This window comes from Balaenoptera borealis (genome assembly GCF_965194805.1).
Source record: "Balaenoptera borealis genome assembly, chromosome: 16".
NCBI lineage: Eukaryota > Metazoa > Chordata > Mammalia > Artiodactyla > Balaenopteridae > Balaenoptera > Balaenoptera borealis.
Window position 1 is genome coordinate 84,688,018 of NC_138872.1, and position 17,789 is coordinate 84,705,806.

The window sequence follows — 17,789 nt, forward strand, 5'->3', positions numbered from 1 at the left end:
TCCTGGGTTTTTGCACATAGCCCTGGTTCAAGGGTGGGGTTTTACCTGTAGATAAAACTTGGTATAGATTAGTAGTTTTGCAGCTGAGTACAAACATGTGACTTTAAGATTGGTGCCTAAGGATTTGTGGGGAACGCCTTGGGTAGTGGGACAGAAAGAAGAAACAGAAAGCAAGGAAGGAGGCACTGCAGCTGTAGAGGACGTTGATCCGGGATATAGAGAGGTAGCAAGATGAATCTTGCTGTTGGCCAGCTCTTGATGGGGTTTCACTGAAATCTGAGGGCAAGGTGATGTCAAAGAGAGGAGCTTTAGTTCCGAGACTGGCCTGACTTCCTATACTAGCTTTAATTAAGGTTTGACTGGGGGCAAGTTCCTTTCTCTTAAGCCTTGCTTCCCTCTACTATAAAATAAATAATACCTCCCTCAGAGGATTGTTGTGAGAATTAAATAAGTAAGGACTTGAAAGGGCCACATGTAGTGCTTAGCTTATAGGAGGCGCGCACAACGAATGGTAATTCCCTTCTGATTCCCAAACTTAGGAGCTTTGAAAAGGAAGGGAGGTAGGAGGTAGATTAAGATGCAAGGGTGATCCTTAGAAATCATGAATTCTGTCTGGGAAATGCTGAACTGCCAGCATGCTGGGTGGGGCCTGTGAGACATCCAAGTAAAAGCAATTCATTGGTTGGCTGGATGGACAGAAAAGGTGGGAAATATGAACTGGAGAAGGGATTTTGAGAGTCGTCAGCATATGGAAGGTGACCGTACCAGCCTGGATGAGGTGTACCTAGAGATACTGTCGGGTGAGAAGAGAGCCAAGGCTGCCTTGAGGACTCCCAACATGGAAAAACTAGGTAGAGCAGCAGGCAGCAAGGGAGGAGGAAGTCAGGAGAGTGGAGCAGGCAGCATTGTTAGTGCTGCTGCGAGATCCAGTGAGATGAGGAGTTAGCCCCGTGTTAGGAAGATTAGCAAGTGGAAAGGTGGGGTAGAGGCCAGATTAGAGGGAGTTGGCCACTTGTGGGAGGCGAGGTGATGGAATGATACACAGATGGCTCTTTTGATAAGTTTGGCTACAAAGAAGAGGAAGAAGAAAAGGGCTGGTAGCTGGAAGAGGAAGGAGGTCAGGGAATGGAAGGTTTTCTTTTTTTTTAAGATGGCAGAGACTTGAGCACCTTTAAATGCCTATTGGAAAGATCTAAAAAGGGGGAGATACTCCAATAAAGATGTTAAAAAATAAAAAAATAATAAAATAAAATAAAAAATAAAAAGGGGGAGAAGCTAAAGGAATGAAAGAAAAGGGATTATCACTGGCATAAGAATTTTGCACTCCAGTGTTCAGTACAAAGTGGGGATGTGGGTGAAAGCAACGAGAATGTGGGGGAAGTGGAGGAGGGAGTGTTGACCAGGGAAACACCATGTAAGATGCTGCCTGTAAAATATAACTTGTACCCATTTGTTATGTGATTTAACCTGTGCTTATTTAAGGACAGCTTCAGTAGTTTCTATTTTCTTGTGTACCTTTATCAGTAAGCATTTTGGTTCTACCATTATAGCAGTTGTTGAAAGGGAAAATGAAAATAAAGAAATGCTACCTGTTTATTTTGCTGCTGCCTTTTCTGGTAAGCCATGTAGGGAAAATGGCTGAAACTGTGAGTCACAACGAGATTTGGGGATTGCCGATGTTTCATGTACTTTTTTTGTCCCATTTACAGCGGTAACCTTTCCCTTTCTCAATTTTTAGGCCTTTTCTGATGCCATTAAAAAATGGCAGGAGCTGTCGCCAGAAACCAGTGGAAAAAGAAAAAAGAGAAAAGAAATGAATCAGTATTCGTACATAGATTTCAAATTTGAACAAGGTAATGGCCAGATGGGAGTGTTGCTGACGGTGTTTGCAGAGCAGTCTGCTCCCGCACAGCCCGGAAGGGGGGTCGTGGTGTGGCTGCTTGGAGATGCCCTGTTACCGCAGTCTGAGGAGTGTCACTGACGTGACTGCTTTTGTTTTGCTTTTTTTTTTTTAATTTATTTATCTATTTATATTTATTTATTTATTGGCTGCGTTGCGTCTTCGTTGCTGTGCGCGGGCTTTCTCTAGTTGTGGTGAGCAGGGGCTCCTCTTCGTTGTGGTGCGTGGGCTTCTCATTGCAGTGGCTTCTCTTGTTGGGGAGCATGGGCTCTAGGAGCCTGGGCTTCAATAGTTGCAGCACGTGGGCTCAGTAGTTGTGGCTCGCAGGCTTGAGCACAGGCTGAGTAGTTGTGGTGCGCGGGCTTAGTTGCTCCGCGGCATGTGGGATCTTCCTGGACCAGGGCTCGAACCTGTGTCCCCTACGTTGGCAGCTAGATTCTTAACCACTGTGCCACCAGGGAAGTCCGACATGACTGCTTTGATGGCACATCGGTGTTTTTAGAAAGTGGCTGCGTTTGTCATCTTTCTGTTTAGGATACACCATGACAGGAAAATTGTGTGTAGTGTTAGATTCACATGTGGAAAAGTGTTTGGGGACATTCTTCAACTTGGGGGGAAAAGAGGTCTTGAAGGTTTGACAAGAATTAACCTTATCACTACATAGTAAAAGCTAGACCAGTGATTGATTGCTTACTGCAGAGGAGTCACTTACACACCTGAGAGAGTGGCTTCTACACAGAAAAAAACCAAACAGCTTTTAGACTGCCACTTAAGCTGTTTATTTAAAATTCTGTTATTCATATTGATGAAGTAACTGCTGAAAGCTCTTTCAAAGAGGTTACTTCAGGTCTAACTCCCCACCCCCCGCCAAGGTAAACTTGCTGAATTTTGCAACAAATTTGATCTTAGTTGCTTGTGTCTAAGAAAAGAGTCCACTTCAACTTTTCCTGTAGATTATGTCATAAATGAGAATATTTCCCTTTTCTTTTCTCCTATGTGTCTTTCCGTTACATCTGTAATTAATTTCATGACTTGACTTCAGGTGTGACTAAATGAAAAATCCATGAGATAGTTATAGAGTTGGAAAGTATTGAATTTTTGAACTCTTCGGGGTCTAAAAGAAAACGTCCTAGGCTCTGACTTATAAGGTCGCCAAGCTACTCTGTGAAGCACTGCTCTCCTGACATGACATTCTCACAGGTTTGTGGCAGAATGAAAGTGGGGACAGTGTATAGGTAGTTTTTCATTCAGCTGAATTTATCCACAGTTTAGACTAGGCATCCCTAATACATAGTCATTCAGTATTTGTTTCTGACTTTCAGTGGGAGAGAAAAGAAAGTATCACTTCACAAGATGATCTACTCCCTTGTTGGTCAGCTATGTCTGTTAGAAAGTTCTTCCTTTATATCAAGGCAAAAATGTACCTTCCTGGGACTTCCCTGGTGGCACAGTGGTTAAGAAGCGTCTGCCAATGCAGGGGACACGGGTTTTGATCCCTGGTCCAGGAAGATCCTGCATGCCACGGAGCTACTAAACTGGTGCGTCACAACTACTGAGCCTGCGCTCTAGAGCCCATGAGCCACAACTGCTGAGCCCACGTGCCACAACTGCTGAAGCCCGCATACCTAGAGTCGGTGCTCCGCAACAAGAGAAGCCACCGCAATGAGAAGTCCACGCACCGCAACAAAGAGTAGCCCCCACTCACTGCAGCTAGAGAAAGCCGGCACGCAGCAACGAAGACCCAACACAGCCATAAATAAATAATTAATTAATTTAAAAAGTAAAGTTGCTCTGAAAAAATTTAAATACTTAGATATGAATTTAATACATGTACAGGACTTAGGATGAAAACTACAAAACACTGAAGAAAGAAATCAAAGAAAATATAAATAAATGGAGAAACGTACTATGTTCATGGATTGGAAGACTCAGTGAAGATGTAAATCCTCCCCAAATTGGTACCATGCTTAATGTAATTTCTGTCAAAACCCCAGCAAGATTTTTTTGTAGATACAGGCAAGGTATCCTAAAATTATCCTAAAATTTATACGGAAAGGCAGGGTACTAGAATAGCTAAAATGATTTCTTTTTTTTAATAAATTTATTTATCAGTAGTTTTGGCTTGAGGGCTCTAGAGCACAGGCCCAGTAGTGTGGCACACGGGTTATTTGCTCCGCAGCATGTGGGATCTTCCCGGACCAGGGCTCGAACCCATGTCCCCTGCATTGGCAGGCAGATTCTTAACCACTCCGCCACCAGGGAAGTCCCAGTGATTTTTAAAAAGAAGAATAAAGTGGGAGAAATCAGTCTACTGGATTTCAAGACTTACTACATAGCTACAGTGATTAAGACCAGGTGGTCTTGGGACTTCCCTGGTGGTCCAGTGGTTAAAAATCCACCTTCCAGTGCAGGGAACACGGGTTCAATCCCTGCTCGGGGAACTAAGATCCCACATGCCACAGGGCAGCTAAGTACGAGCGCTGTAACGAAAGATCCTGCATGCCGCAACGAAGATCCCATGTGCTGCAACTAAGACCCAACGCAGCCAAAAAATAAAATTAAATAAATAAATAAAATAAATACTCTTTAAAAAGAAAACCAGGTGGGCTTGGCAGAAATATAGACAGATAGATGGAACAGAATAGAGAACCAAAAACTGGTTTTCTAAATAATCACTGAAAAAAAATATTAATTTTTAAAAACTAGTGAGAGTGAACAAGAGAAAAGAGAGGAAAAATAAAACGTATCAGTGTATAGTAAATATTGATAAAATCAAAAGAGATTATCAAAAAGGTTTTTTGAGTAAATAGAAAATCTGGATGGAATAGACAGTTTTCTAGAAAATGTACATTACCAAATCAACCAAAGAAATACGAAACCTAAATCAGACCAACTGCAAGATTTGACATTTGTCATTTTGTTAGCTTTTATTCTAAGTGTTATTTATTGTAAATCTAGGTACTGCTCTTTTCTGTCTTTGAAATTTTCAAAATAAAAAAAAATTTTTAAATATACATGTAACACATGTGCATCTACCAGAATGGCTGAAATTAAAAACTGATGTCATCAGGTGTTGAGGACAATGTGGAGTGATTGAAACTCACATACATTGCTGGTGGGGGGAGAATGTAAATTGGAACAGACACTTTGGAAAACTGGCACTGTTTTCTAAGCTGATCCAGCAATTCTACTCCTTCACGTATACTCAGCTGAGTTGCAAGCATATGTATAGGATCCCTGGTCATAATAACCCAAAACTGTAAACCTGCCTGTCCTCAGTAGTGAATGCACAATAAATTGTGGTATATTCACACAGTGCAGTACTGACAGGCTAGGAGAGACCTTCCAGTTGGATTATAATAAGCAGGAGCGAGGGAGGGGTGGAGAGGAAGAAAGTCGGGAAGTGCGTGGAATGTTAGGGAATGGTAAGGAGCCCAGTTTTCCCAAAGAGAATATGTTATGGGAAAGTCACTAAACGTCCTCTGTAGGACCAGGCCGCAGAGGACTGGGATGGCTGCCTGGATTCCTGGCAGAACAGTCGTGTGCGTGATTCTGCATCGTCGTTTATCTTCTAGGTGACAAAACAATAGAGAAGAGGATGTTCTTTCTGGAAAATAAGCGGCGACATTGTAGGTCTTATGACCGGCGTGCTCTCCTTCCAGCTGTGCAGCAAGAGCAGGAGTTCTATGAGCAGAAAATCAAAGAGATGGCAGAGGTAGGAAGATGTGCTTGGAATGTGTTTCTGGGATTCTGGTTTGCTGTTAGGGTGTAGTATAAAACTGTCTTATAAGATTTGCCTTTTCTTTCAAGTGATTCATTTGAATAAACTGTAAAACTTAAAAGGAAAACAAAACTAGATTTTGTAATGATACTGACTGAAGTTCACAGTTTCATAAATCTGATTTATGTTAGAGAATTTTAATTGGAGCTTAGTGAACACATCTGTTTCACCTCCTTCACCCTCTAATGGTGGAAATTAGAGGAAATGGAGGAAAGAACAGAGAGAGATTCCATTTAGCTCTTTAATTCTTCCAAATATACTATCAAGTGTGCAAGTCAACTGGAATATACATATATTGTTATTTAATACAAACAGACCTCGCAGATATTGCGGGTTCAGTTCCAGACCACCGCAATAAAGTGAATATTGCAGTAAAGCTAGTCATACGAATTTTTTGGTTTCCCAGTGCATAGAAAAGTTATGTTTACACTACACTGTAGTCTAGTAAGTGTGCAATAGCATTATGTCTAAAAAAAACAATGTACATGCCTTAATTAAGAAATACTTTTATTGCTAACAAATGCTAACCATCATCTGTGCTTTCAGCGAGTCATAGTCTTTTTGCTGGTGAGGGGTCTTGCCTCAGTGTTGTTGGTGGCTGCTGACTGATCAGAGTGGTGCCTGCTGAAGGCTGGGGTGGCTGTCCAGATTTCTTAAATGTGACAATAATGAAGTTTGCTGAATCAATCGATTCTTGCTTTCATGAATGATTTCTCTGTAGCATGCAGTGCTGTTTGATAGCATTTTACCCACAGTAGAACTTCTTTCAAAATTGGAGTCAGTCCCCTCAAATCCTGCTGCTGCTGCCTTATCAACCAAGTTTATGTGATTTTCTAAATCCTTTGTTGTCATTTCAACAATCTTCATAGTATCTTCACCAGTAGTTTCCATCTCAAGAAACCACTTTCTTTGCTTATCAATAAAAAACAACTCCTTGCCCATTAAGGCTTTATTATGAGATTGCAGCAATTCAGTTCTAATTCTAGGTCTCTTGCTGTTTCTGCCACATCTGCAATTAATTTCTCCATTGAAGTCATCCACACGTATTGGGATCAGCTTCTTCCAAATTCCTGTTAGTGTTGATATTTTGACATCTTCCCGTAAATTATGAATGTTCCTCTTTGCATGTAGAATGGTGAATCCTTTCTAGAAGTTTTCAGTTGACTTTGCCCCAGATCCATCAGAGGAATCACTATGGCAGCTATAAGCCTTACAAAATGTACTTCTTAAATAATAAGTCTTGAAAGTCAAAAATTACTCCTTGATCCATGGGCTGCAGAACGAATGTTTTGTTAGCAGGCATGAAAACATTAATCTCGTTCATCTCCGTTAGAGCTCTTAGGTGACCAGCAGCATTTCAGTGAGCAGTAAAGGAATATTTTGAAAGGAATCTTTTTCTGAGCAGTAGTTCTCAACAACGAGCTTAAAATATTCAGTAAACCATGTTATAAACAGATATGCTGTTGTCCAGGCTTTGTTATTCCATTTATAGAGCACAGGCAGAGTAGATTTAGCCTAATCCTTCAGGGCCCTAGGATTTTTGGAATGGTAAAAGGAGCACTGGCTTCAGCTTCAAGTCATCAGGTGCATTAACCCCTAACAAGAGAGTCAGCCTGTCCTTTGAAGCCAGGCATTGACTTCTCCTCTCTAGCAGTGAAAGTCCTAGATGGCATCTTCTTTCAATATAAGGCTGTTTTGTCTACATTTGAAAATGTGTTGTTTAGTGTGGCCACCTTTCATTAATTATCTTAGCTAGATCTTCTGGAAAACTTGCTGCAGCTTCTATGTCAGCATCTGCTGCTTCACCTTGCACTTTTATATTATGGAAATGGCTTCTTTCCTTAAACCTCAGGAATCAACCTCGGCTAACTTCAGACTTCTGCAGTTTCCTCACCTTTCTCAGCCTTCATAGAATTGAAGAGAGTTAGGGCCTTGCTTTGGATTAGGCTTTGGCTTAAGGAAATACTGTGGCTGGTTTGATCTTCTGTCCAGACCACTGAATCTTTCTCCATATCAGCAGCAAGGCTGTTTCACTTTCTTATCATTGTGTGTTCATTGGAGTAGCACTTTTAATTTCCTTCAAAAATTTTTCCTTTGCATTCACAACTTGGCCAACTGTTTGGTGCAAGAGGCCTAGCTTTTGGCCTGTCTCGACTTTTGACATGTCTTCCTCACTAAGCTTAAATTGTTTCTAGCTTTTGACTTAAAGTGAGGTGGGCCACTCTTCCTTTCATTTGAATGCTTAGAGGCCATTGTAGGGTTATTAATTAGCCTAATTTCAGTATTGTTGTGTCTCAAGGAATAGGGAGGCGGGAGAAGAGGGAGAAGGGTGGGGAATGGCCAGTCAGTGGAACAGTCCGAACACACATGACATTTATCAATTAAGTTCATTGTCTTATATGGGTGCAGTTCATGGCACCCCAAAACAATTGCAGTGGTAACATCAAAGATCACTGATCACCATAACAAATACAGTAATAATAATAATGAAAAAGTTTGAAATATTGTGAGAATTGCCAAAATGTGACCAGAGACGTGAAGTAAGCAAATGCTGTTGGAAAAATGGCACTGACAGACTTGCTTGATGCAGGGTTGCCACAAACCTTCAGTTTGTTTCAAAAAAAAAAAAAAAGGCACTATCTGCAAAGTGCAGTAAAATGAAGTGTGCCTATATGTGTTTTCTAGACCAGCAACTCTCAAATTTGCCCCATGGGCCCCTGGGTTTCCCAAGACTCTTTAGGATGTCTGTGACGTCAGATCTCTTATCATGATAAGACGATATTTACCTTTTTCACATTGTTGAATTTGTACTGAGGAACAAAAGTAATGGTGCCTTAGCATGAATCAAGCCAGTGGCACCAAACTCTACTGGAAATCATTACTTTCTTCACCACCATGCACTCACATTTAAAAAAACAACAAAAAAAGCCCATGTCGTCTAAAAATGTATTTGATGCTTTGATGAAGCAGTAGAAATTATTACTTTATGAAATTTTAACCCTTGAAAACATCTTTTCAATACTCTGTATGACAAAATGGGAAGTACAGTTGTCCCTCCGTATCCATAGGGGGTTGGTTCCAGGACCCCCACCACAGATAACAAAATCTATAGATGCTCAAGTCCTTTGTATAAAATGGCATAGTATTTGCATATAACCTACACACATCCTCCCGGATACTTTAAATCATCTCCAGATTACTTACAACACTTAATACAATGTAAATGCTCTGTAAATAATTGGCAGCACACTGTAAATTCAAGTTTTTCTTTTTGGAACTTTCTAGAATTTTTTTTCCCCCAGATATTTTTGATTTGAGGTTGTTGAATCTGTGGATGCAGAACCTGCATATATGGAGGGCCGAATGTATGCTTTAAGTGCTTTTGCTGCATACTGACTGTGATGGTTTTCTCAAGGAGAAACATTTGTGACATCGAATTGCAAGCTGCTGAATTAGGCCCTTCTCCCTACCCCCCCCCAAAAAAAAACCCACCATTTTTACTTGAAAAAATGACTGACAGAAAAACTATGATTATTCAAAATTAGGTATTTAGCAGGAATTTTCTCAAAAATGAATGAAGTGATTATTTATGTCCAATGATAAAATTCTGGATCTCAAACAAAAATTGGAATTTTGGAGAATTGTCATCTTGATCCATCCGTCATAGAGTTACCTGTGACTGTATCTGTTACATTAAAATCTGTTAGTGTAGCTTGCAGTTCGAATAGATCTTTCACCCATGCATGATTTTATCATAAACACCGATTCACTGAGTTATGTAGACCTTCCAGATGTTGTCACATTTCACAGTATAGTATCAAAACACCACATTTGCTAATATCACTGCCAGTCTCATCAGAGAAGTGTTGAAGTATTGGCAAGATGGTTGTGGTCATCTTTTTGATGTCCAAATTGTCCCTTCTTTGGCTAGTGGCGTCACCTTCAAGTTAGTTCCGCTGTCCTGGACCTAGTCGTCTTTGACAGTATCCTTGTTTTCTGGCATACCTGGTGACCCAGGTTCAACTTCTGCTTTTCCTAACCTGGACCTGGAATCACCAACTTTTCCAAGGTGTCATATTTTCTTTTAGTGGAAATTCATACTGAGGTTTTTTTTTTTACTTCTTTCATTTTATGTAAGCATTTCTTTTCTCCTATGCTGAAAATCTTGGCTCTTAATTACATTACCATAATGGCTTATTTCCTTTATCCTATGTTGTATACTTAGTAGATCCCAAATAACAACCCAGTATTATTACCAATAATATTGCTAAATACAGTCTAGGATTTATTTATAACTTAGATTAGGAATTTGAAATTAAAATATTATAAAGTTACTTGAAATAAGTGTGGTTATGCCATTAACTTGGTAAGCAAAGAAGTTTATTTGTTTCTGTTTAAGTTTTAAGGAATTGGTTTTTAATTTCTTTTTCATTTAATTCTGTTGTTCAGTTATGTAAAGTATTTTTAAAGTCAAAACTATAAAACAACATTCAGAGAGATCTAGCCTCTGTCCTGTCTGTCCTCCCCATGTCCTCTAACTCCCTCTATACATAACCATTACTAATAGTTTTTGGTTTGTCTTATTTTATGTAAAAGCATATATGTATATATATATTTATTTTTTTAAACCTTTCTTATTAAAAGGTACACACTGTTCTACCCTTGCCTTTTTCACTTAACTGTGCTTCTTGGCGATGACTCCACGGCAATCCATGGAGATTTTTCTCTTTCCTTTTTAAAACTGCCTAGTGTCCCATTGTCTGCAGTACCAGAGTTGATTCAGTTATTCCCCTATTGAGGGACATTCAGGGTTGTTTCCAGTTTTTTGCTATTATAAATAGTGCCATGATAAATAACTTTGTGCATACATCATTTCATATTTCTGCCCCAGGGTAACTTTGGAATAGATTCCTACAAGTGCAATTGATGAATTGGAGTGTAAATACTTACGTAACTGTTATATGGTGCCAAATTCCCTTCCATAGTGGTGGTACTGTTTTGCATTCCCACCAGTAATGTACAAGAGTGCCTGTTTCCCGCTAACCTCACCAACAAAGTATGTTGTCAAGCTTGGTTTTTACCCATTCAGTTTTTTTTTTGTTTGCTTATGCTATTCTGTACTCTTCATAAGTGTTTTATGTCAGTCTTTTATTCCTTCTATATTTTGAGTCAGATTTAAGGAAGTTTTCCCCATATATTCTAGTACTTATATGGTTTCCTTTTTCATGTGTAGTGTTCTGATGCATTGTAAATTTACTCTCAGGGAACTTTTTAAACTACTAAACTATGTAACTGAAGAGATGACTATTAGTAATAGGGTTTTTTTATGTTTATGAAAGTAAGTGCTTAATGGTTTGTGGCATCTTGACTAAATTTGCATCTGCGTGTATGGTTTTTTGTTCCTCAGCATGAAGACTTTTTGCTTGCCCTGCAGATGAATGAAGAACAGTATCAAAAGGTAGTTAAAATCTCACCAATCAATTTATTCTGGGTATTTTCATTAGCTGTTTTCTCTTCTCACATTTCCTGAGCATTTTGATGACATATTGGTTCCTGTATAACCTTTGCTGTTGATCTGCTGAGTCTGAGCTTCAGCTAAGTTACAGTCAGGTATTTAAACCATTATAGTCACTCTTGCTTCCAAATTGGATCAGATTTGGAGGGAAGATAATATTGTTAGAGTCGTGCCTCTTAAAAAACATTGCCTGGAATCCATTGGATAGACTCTTAGAGCAAACTTTAGAATTCACGTATCACTTACAGAGTTAGAAGGAAGAGATGTGTCTAACCTCAGGACCAGATGGCTTTTGTATGATGTCAGCCATCCTCATGTAGTGGCCTTTTCTATCATGGTAGAAATGGACTAGTGACTGGATCAATCACTGCCCTTAATAAAAAGTGTAAGTTTCCTGGTACTCGCAGTACTTGAGATGCTGCTTTATATAGCTTCAGTAGTCACTTAAGATAAAGCTTGGGCTGAGTCGTGACCCCATCGCACTCTTGTCTTATGATAAGGAGCAAAATCCAACTTTTTTTTTTTTTTTTTTTTAATTTATTTTTGACTGCGTTGGGTCTTCATTGCTGCGCACAGGCTTTCTCTACTTGCAGTGAGCAGGGGCTACTCTTCATTGTGGTGCATGGGCTTCTCATCATGGTGACTTCTCTTGTTGCAAAGCACAGGCTCTAGGCGTGCGGGCTTCAGTAGTTGTGGTGCACGGGCTCAGTAGTTGTGGCTCACAGGCTCAGAGCGCAGGCTCAGTAGTTGTGGTGCACGAGCTTAGTTGCTCCGTGGCATGTGGGATCTTCCTGGACCAGGGCTCGAACCCGTGTCCTCTGCACTAGCAGGCGGATTCTTTTTTTTTTTTTTTTTTTTTAATTAATTAATTAATTAATTTATGGCTGTGTTGGGTCTTCGTTTCTGTGCGAGGGCTTTCTCTAGTTGCGGCAAGCGGGGGCCACTCTTCATCGCGGTGCGCGGACCTCTCAAACCGTTGCGGCCTCTTCCGTTGCGGAGCACAGGCTCCAGACGTGCAGGCTCAGCAATTGTGGCTCACGGGCCTAGTCGCTCCGTGGCATGTGGGATCCTCCCAGACCAGGGCTCGAACCCGTGTCCCCTGCATTGGCAGGCCGACTCTCAACCACTGCGCCACCAGGGAAGCCCAAGCAGGCGGATTCTTAACCACTGCGCCACCAGGGAAGCCCGAAACTTTTTAAATAATATCCCTCATGCCACTTGTCCCTGACTGTTATGTTAACATCTGATTATAGATGTTACTGTTCTGCTGGTACCATGGAATTCATGAATATGATAACTTTATACAAAGGATGATACCAAAAAATACCCAAAAAAAACCATGAAAATCTCACTGTCTTTAGCTACGTATTAATATTTGTACTAGCATCGTAAGCTAGATGTATACAGCGAAAACAGCTCACGATTGTTTTATGGCTTCTACAGATTGCTTTTCACCTCAGAATGTGTTCGGGGGTGGGGGAATATGAAACATGGCTGCCCCCCTACTTGAGTGTAGGGAATTTCATGTGCGCTTCTGGTGGCTTGCAGGATGGCCAGTTGATTGAGTGCCGCTGCTGCTACGGGGAATTTCCATTTGAGGAACTGACGCAGTGTGCAGATGCTCACTTGTTCTGCAAAGAGTGTCTCATCAGATATGCCCAAGAGGCAGTCTTTGGATCTGGAAAGGTAAGAACCGTACAGTGTGTCCATACATCGGAAATACAGAGTTTGAGGACACCACATTTATAGACAAGTGTAAATACCTCATGGAAGTGCCTTTTCTGAGGTGATGTGGAGCTCTGCTAAGACATGCTAATGTGTGTGATTCCTAGACAGCCTTTGATTTGTGTGATTATGTTGATTTGAAGCACAGCAGATTTCTTTTCAGGGAATGGTTTAATTCTTCCATGCTCTCATACCCAGCTCACTGGAGCACCGGCTTCTTCAGTCATCTTCTGTTTGAAATTAAAATGAAGGATGAACTCAAAAAGAGAATCTTGCAGGCTGTTTGAATATATGAGGCTGCAAATTAGTATTTTTTTAACAAAATTTTTAAAACATTTTATATAGTTGTATTAAAGTGAATAATATTTTATACAAGATTTTATTTCTCTGTCCAAAGTCAGTTTCTCTTGACACCAACATACAATATGGAAAGGAGTTTTGTTTTGTCTTAATGAACACTTAAAAACCAAAATTGCTTTTCATAAATGCCTCACCAATAATCAAACCACTTGACATCAGTTATTCTAAAATCAGTTGTAATTTAGTCAAGGACTGAGTAGCAGGGTTTTTTTTTTTTTATTATTTTGTGTAATGTCTTTCTTTTCCAACTAGAATGTAAGCTCCATGAGTTTATTCTGTTTCCTGTTGTGTTTTTTTGTTTGTTTTTGTTTTTGTTTTTTTTTATTTTATGGCTGTGTTGGGTCTTCGTTTCTGTGAGAGAGCTTTCTCTAGTTGGGGCAAGCGGGGGCCACTCTTCATCGCGGTGCGTGGGCCTCTCACTATCGCAGCCTTTCTTGTTGCGGAGCACAGGCTCCAGACGCGCAGGCTCAGTAATTGTGGCTCAGGGGCCCAGTTGCTCCGCGGCATGTGGGATCTTCCCAGACCAGGGCTCGAACCTGTGTCCCCTGCATTGGCAGGCAAATTCTCAACCGCTGCGCCACCAGGGAAGCCCAGCAGGGGTTTTTTTGTTTTTTGTTTATAAATGTATTTATTTATTTATTTTTGGCTGCGTCGGGTCTTCGTTGCTGCGGCGGGCTTTCTCTAGTTGCAGCGAGTGGGGGCTACTCTTCGTTGCAGTGCGTGGGCTTCTCATTGTGGTGGCTTCTCTTGTTACAGAGCATGGGCTGTAGGCGTGCAGGCTTCAGTAGTTGTGGCACGCGGGCTCAGTAGTTGTGGCTCGCGGGCTCTAGTGCGCTGGCTCAGTAGTTGTGGCGCACGAGCTTAGTTCCACGGCATGTGGGATCTTCCCAGACCAGGGCTCAAACCTGTGTCCCCTGCATTGGCAGGTGGATTCTTAACCACTGCGCCACCAGGGAAGTCCCCTAAAGAGCAGTTATTGAGCAGAGTGGTTGTGATTAGCAGAATATAGGCATAGTTTAAAGATATTGCAAGTTCGGTTCCAGGCCACTGCAGTAAAACAAATTATCACAATAAAATGAGTCACACAACTTTTTGATTTCCCAGTGCATAGAAAAGTTATGTTTACACTATACTGTAGCCTATTAAGTGTGCAATAGCATTTTGTCGATCCCCTCCCCTCCTACCACTCATCTCTGCCTTTCAAGAAGTTCGGAACTCCAGCTTTTCCACAGACTGTAGAGGGAATCAACTTGCTTATCATGAGTATCTGCTTTTCAGACACTGAGCTGTGACTTTCCTCCTCTAATCTGCTAAGCGATTTATCCTTCCTCATCTACTTCCCATCTTCATATATTGTAGTTTAGGCTGATAGACGTCCTCTGGTAGAATCAAAGATGGACTTCGTGTTTTTGTTTCATGGTTTTCTTGTTTTGAGTGTGGTTTCTCAGAGAAGAGGGGACAGAAGAGGGGACCTTTACCATCTCAGAGTCTGTGTTCCAAACCACGATTTATTTGCTTCCCATTGAAAGATGCATTTAACCACTGAGGTTTTCTTGTGTTTCTGAAAACTTGGTTAAATTTTTTTTTTCCCTTTGCCTCCTGACCGTATCATTCTAGTCAGAGCTCAGCTGCATGGAAGGCAGCTGCACATGTTCATTCCCAACCAGTGAACTGGAGAAGGTGCTTCCCCAGACCATCCTGTATAAATACTATGAGCGAAAGGCAGAAGAAGAAGTTGCTGCAGCCTACGCTGATGAGCTTGTCAGGTGAGTCCTCAGAGTCAGAGTGTCACCTGTCAACTCATTCCTTGTTAGGAAGACTGCCTGGGCCCTTTCATTGGTGATGAAAATTCTGTAACAGAGCTCTAGCTCCAGGTTTTCTGGCATTTCTTGCTTTTAAATAAGAGAATAATTGTATTGATAGAAAAATTTGCAGTTCATATTTTTACCTACATTCCTTGGCACCTCTTAATCACCTGGCTTATAGGTACAGTCCTTGTGCGTTGGGTTAGAGGAAAGATGACATGTGTAAGGAGTTCTCAGAAAGGTATGTTAAATATTGAGTGGTTTGCACTGAGGCAGGACCCAGAATGGCACCTGCATTTCCTGGTGAGAGCCCGCACAAAGCAGAGCCTCAGTCCATGTTTTAATGAAAAGTTAAGGAGCAAAAGGAGGTGTGGCTGTCCAGCTGAAAACTCCATCTTAGTATGAATAATCACATGGAACAAATCAGGCTTTAATATTCCTTCTGCTGTTTTGATTCTAGGTGCCCCTCCTGCAGCTTTCCTGCTCTGTTGGACAGTGATGTGAAGAGGTTCAGTTGTCCCAATCCTCGCTGCCGAAAGGTAGGGAGGCAAATATTTTTTCTAGATTCATAGTTGAACTATGGTATTATGGACTGCCTTTGTGGCACAGATACGTGCTGGTTATCTGCATGCTGACCCATGAGGAGGATTTGAGTGCTCTCCTTTTCATGAAAGCAAGTGAAGATTGGTTCTTTGTGAATGGCAGTTGACTTCCTTGCAGAGATGGGGGCCACTACGGAATTTTAATCACATAGCTCTGGATCCCTGTTTTATGCCATCTTCCTAAAGGGCAGATACTGCAGTGTAAAATGTGAAGGGTTCTGTGTTTCTTCCACTGTGCCAGTATTTTTCTTGCTTGCTCTTTCACCACCCTCTTGTGCTCAAATACTTCTTTTCTGTGTGCGCACATGAGCGTGCACACACTTCCTGCCACTTGCAAAGTCCAAGTGGTGTTTCTTTGATTAAAGAATTGGGCATCATGGTGGCATCTCTGTCACATGCGGTAGATGATTCACTCAGCTGTTCACATAAGGACTGATTGTGTCAGGTGAGACCAAAGCTGTCTAGTCGCCTTGCTGCTGAAAATCTTTCTTCCCTTTAGACTCCTGTTCCGTGAACTAAGAATGTCTTGATATTGGTCAACCATTTATAAGCCACTTAAGAGTTTTTAAGGAATATAATATTGGCATCCACATAGACACAAGTGTGTTTTAAGCTGTTTTCCTAAAATAGAATGATCAGAGTTGAATATTATAATATCTCCGCCTTTTGGGGAGTGAAGAAATGAAAGTAGATATTGGAAAAGGAAGAAGAAACTACACTGATAGACTAAAACCTTACTCATTTTGTTTTCAACATTAACATTTCTGTGTAAAATCTGGATATTTTCTTACAATTGATGTATCCATTAGTAATTTGTCCCCGCCCCAGGCTGTTGCTATAACAAATGTTTCAGTAGTCTCTGGAATCTTGGAGCTAAGAAAGCAGACTCACTGACTGTCCTGTGTGCTTCCAGTGTGTTCAGCTCTAGAATGCCTGGGAAGGCAGTGCCTGAACTAAGATACAGAGAGCAAGGGAGGTAGCCAAGGGAAGAAAAGGGTGGGAGTAAAGTGAAAGTGAAGGTGTGGAATGTTGTAGGTCCAAGGAGCAGTAGTATCCTGGACACTCACTGGTACTGGGAGTGTGAAGAGAAAGGCTTACGAGCTGGGAGGGGCCAGGGCCATGCAGGCCTTCAACACCATTCTGAGGCAGGAGGATAGGGGAGTGAAAAGGCAGGGAGGTCTGTTTGGCTGTTGAGTAATCAAGGTGAGAGATGCACATCACTGTCACCCCCCTCTGGAGTCTCCAGGAATTGCTAGTTTGAGCTAGGAATTATATTTCCTGGTAAGATTCCAAATTAGACCTTGCCAATGAAAGTGCTCATATATGATTTGGAATGCCAGAGACAGTTATGTCTCAGGGTAGTACTTATGAGTCTAAAACAGCATCCCGTGAGTATTTTGAGAATATCCAGCCTGGGATATCAGTAAAAGCCTCCTAGAGGCTCTTAAGATGTTAGGCAGAAAACCCAGATATTCTGCTTCCTCTCTGTGGGAGGAATATACTCGCCCTGCTGAACTTGGAGGGGGCTGTGTAGCTTCTTTTGGCCAGTGAAATGTGAGTATGGGTGAGAGGTCACTTGCAAAAAAAGTGGTAAAATAAATGCTTAGGGGTGATGTCAGCAAGGTGGTGGAATAGGTAGCCCCAAATTCTCCTTCCCCCACAGAAACACTGATTCAACAATACATGGACCAGTTTCCTTTGTGAGAAATCTAGAAACCAGTTACGAGGCTCCTGCACTCCATACAGGGCAGTTAGCTGCATTGAGGCCTGTAGGAAAATTAGTGGAGCTCACTCCCCAGAGCCCGTCCCCCAGCACACGTAGCACTCATGGGAGGAAACACCTAACTCCTCTCTTCTCCTTGGGGAGGCAAAGAGCAGACTAGAACATACATCTAACATTCAGACTTCTCAGAGGGCTTACCCAAGGGGCAGGCTTATGTCTTTCCTAAATCTGAGCACCGACAGGAGGGAGCACCAGGTTTCAGATCATCAAGAACAAAGGCAGTGGTTTGGACTAGCATACGCTCACTCATCTTTGCCCCTTTCCTTGGCTTAGTGTGGAAAGAGCAAGAGAAAACCCCCAATTCCCAGCTTCTGGTTA

At 41.4% G+C, this 17,789-nt stretch overlaps 1 protein-coding gene across 8 annotated transcripts in view; it reads left to right on the forward strand.

Moving 5' to 3' along the window:
* Positions 1–17,789, forward strand: part of RNF216 (ring finger protein 216) — a 184,486-nt gene that overhangs the window by 65,141 nt on the left and 101,556 nt on the right. For 7 of the 8 annotated variants that reach the window (XM_082360924.1, XM_082360926.1, XM_082360931.1 and 4 more), the window contains exons 8-13: positions 1,739–1,853; positions 5,476–5,615; positions 11,089–11,139; positions 12,745–12,882; positions 14,899–15,047; positions 15,547–15,625. In XM_082360924.1, the coding sequence (XP_082217050.1) occupies positions 1,739–1,853; positions 5,476–5,615; positions 11,089–11,139; positions 12,745–12,882; positions 14,899–15,047; positions 15,547–15,625 (672 nt within the window). The remainder of the gene's footprint in view (positions 1–1,738; positions 1,854–5,475; positions 5,616–11,088; positions 11,140–12,744; positions 12,883–14,898; positions 15,048–15,546; positions 15,626–17,789) is intronic. The other variant, XM_082360925.1, reaches the window with a different exon arrangement.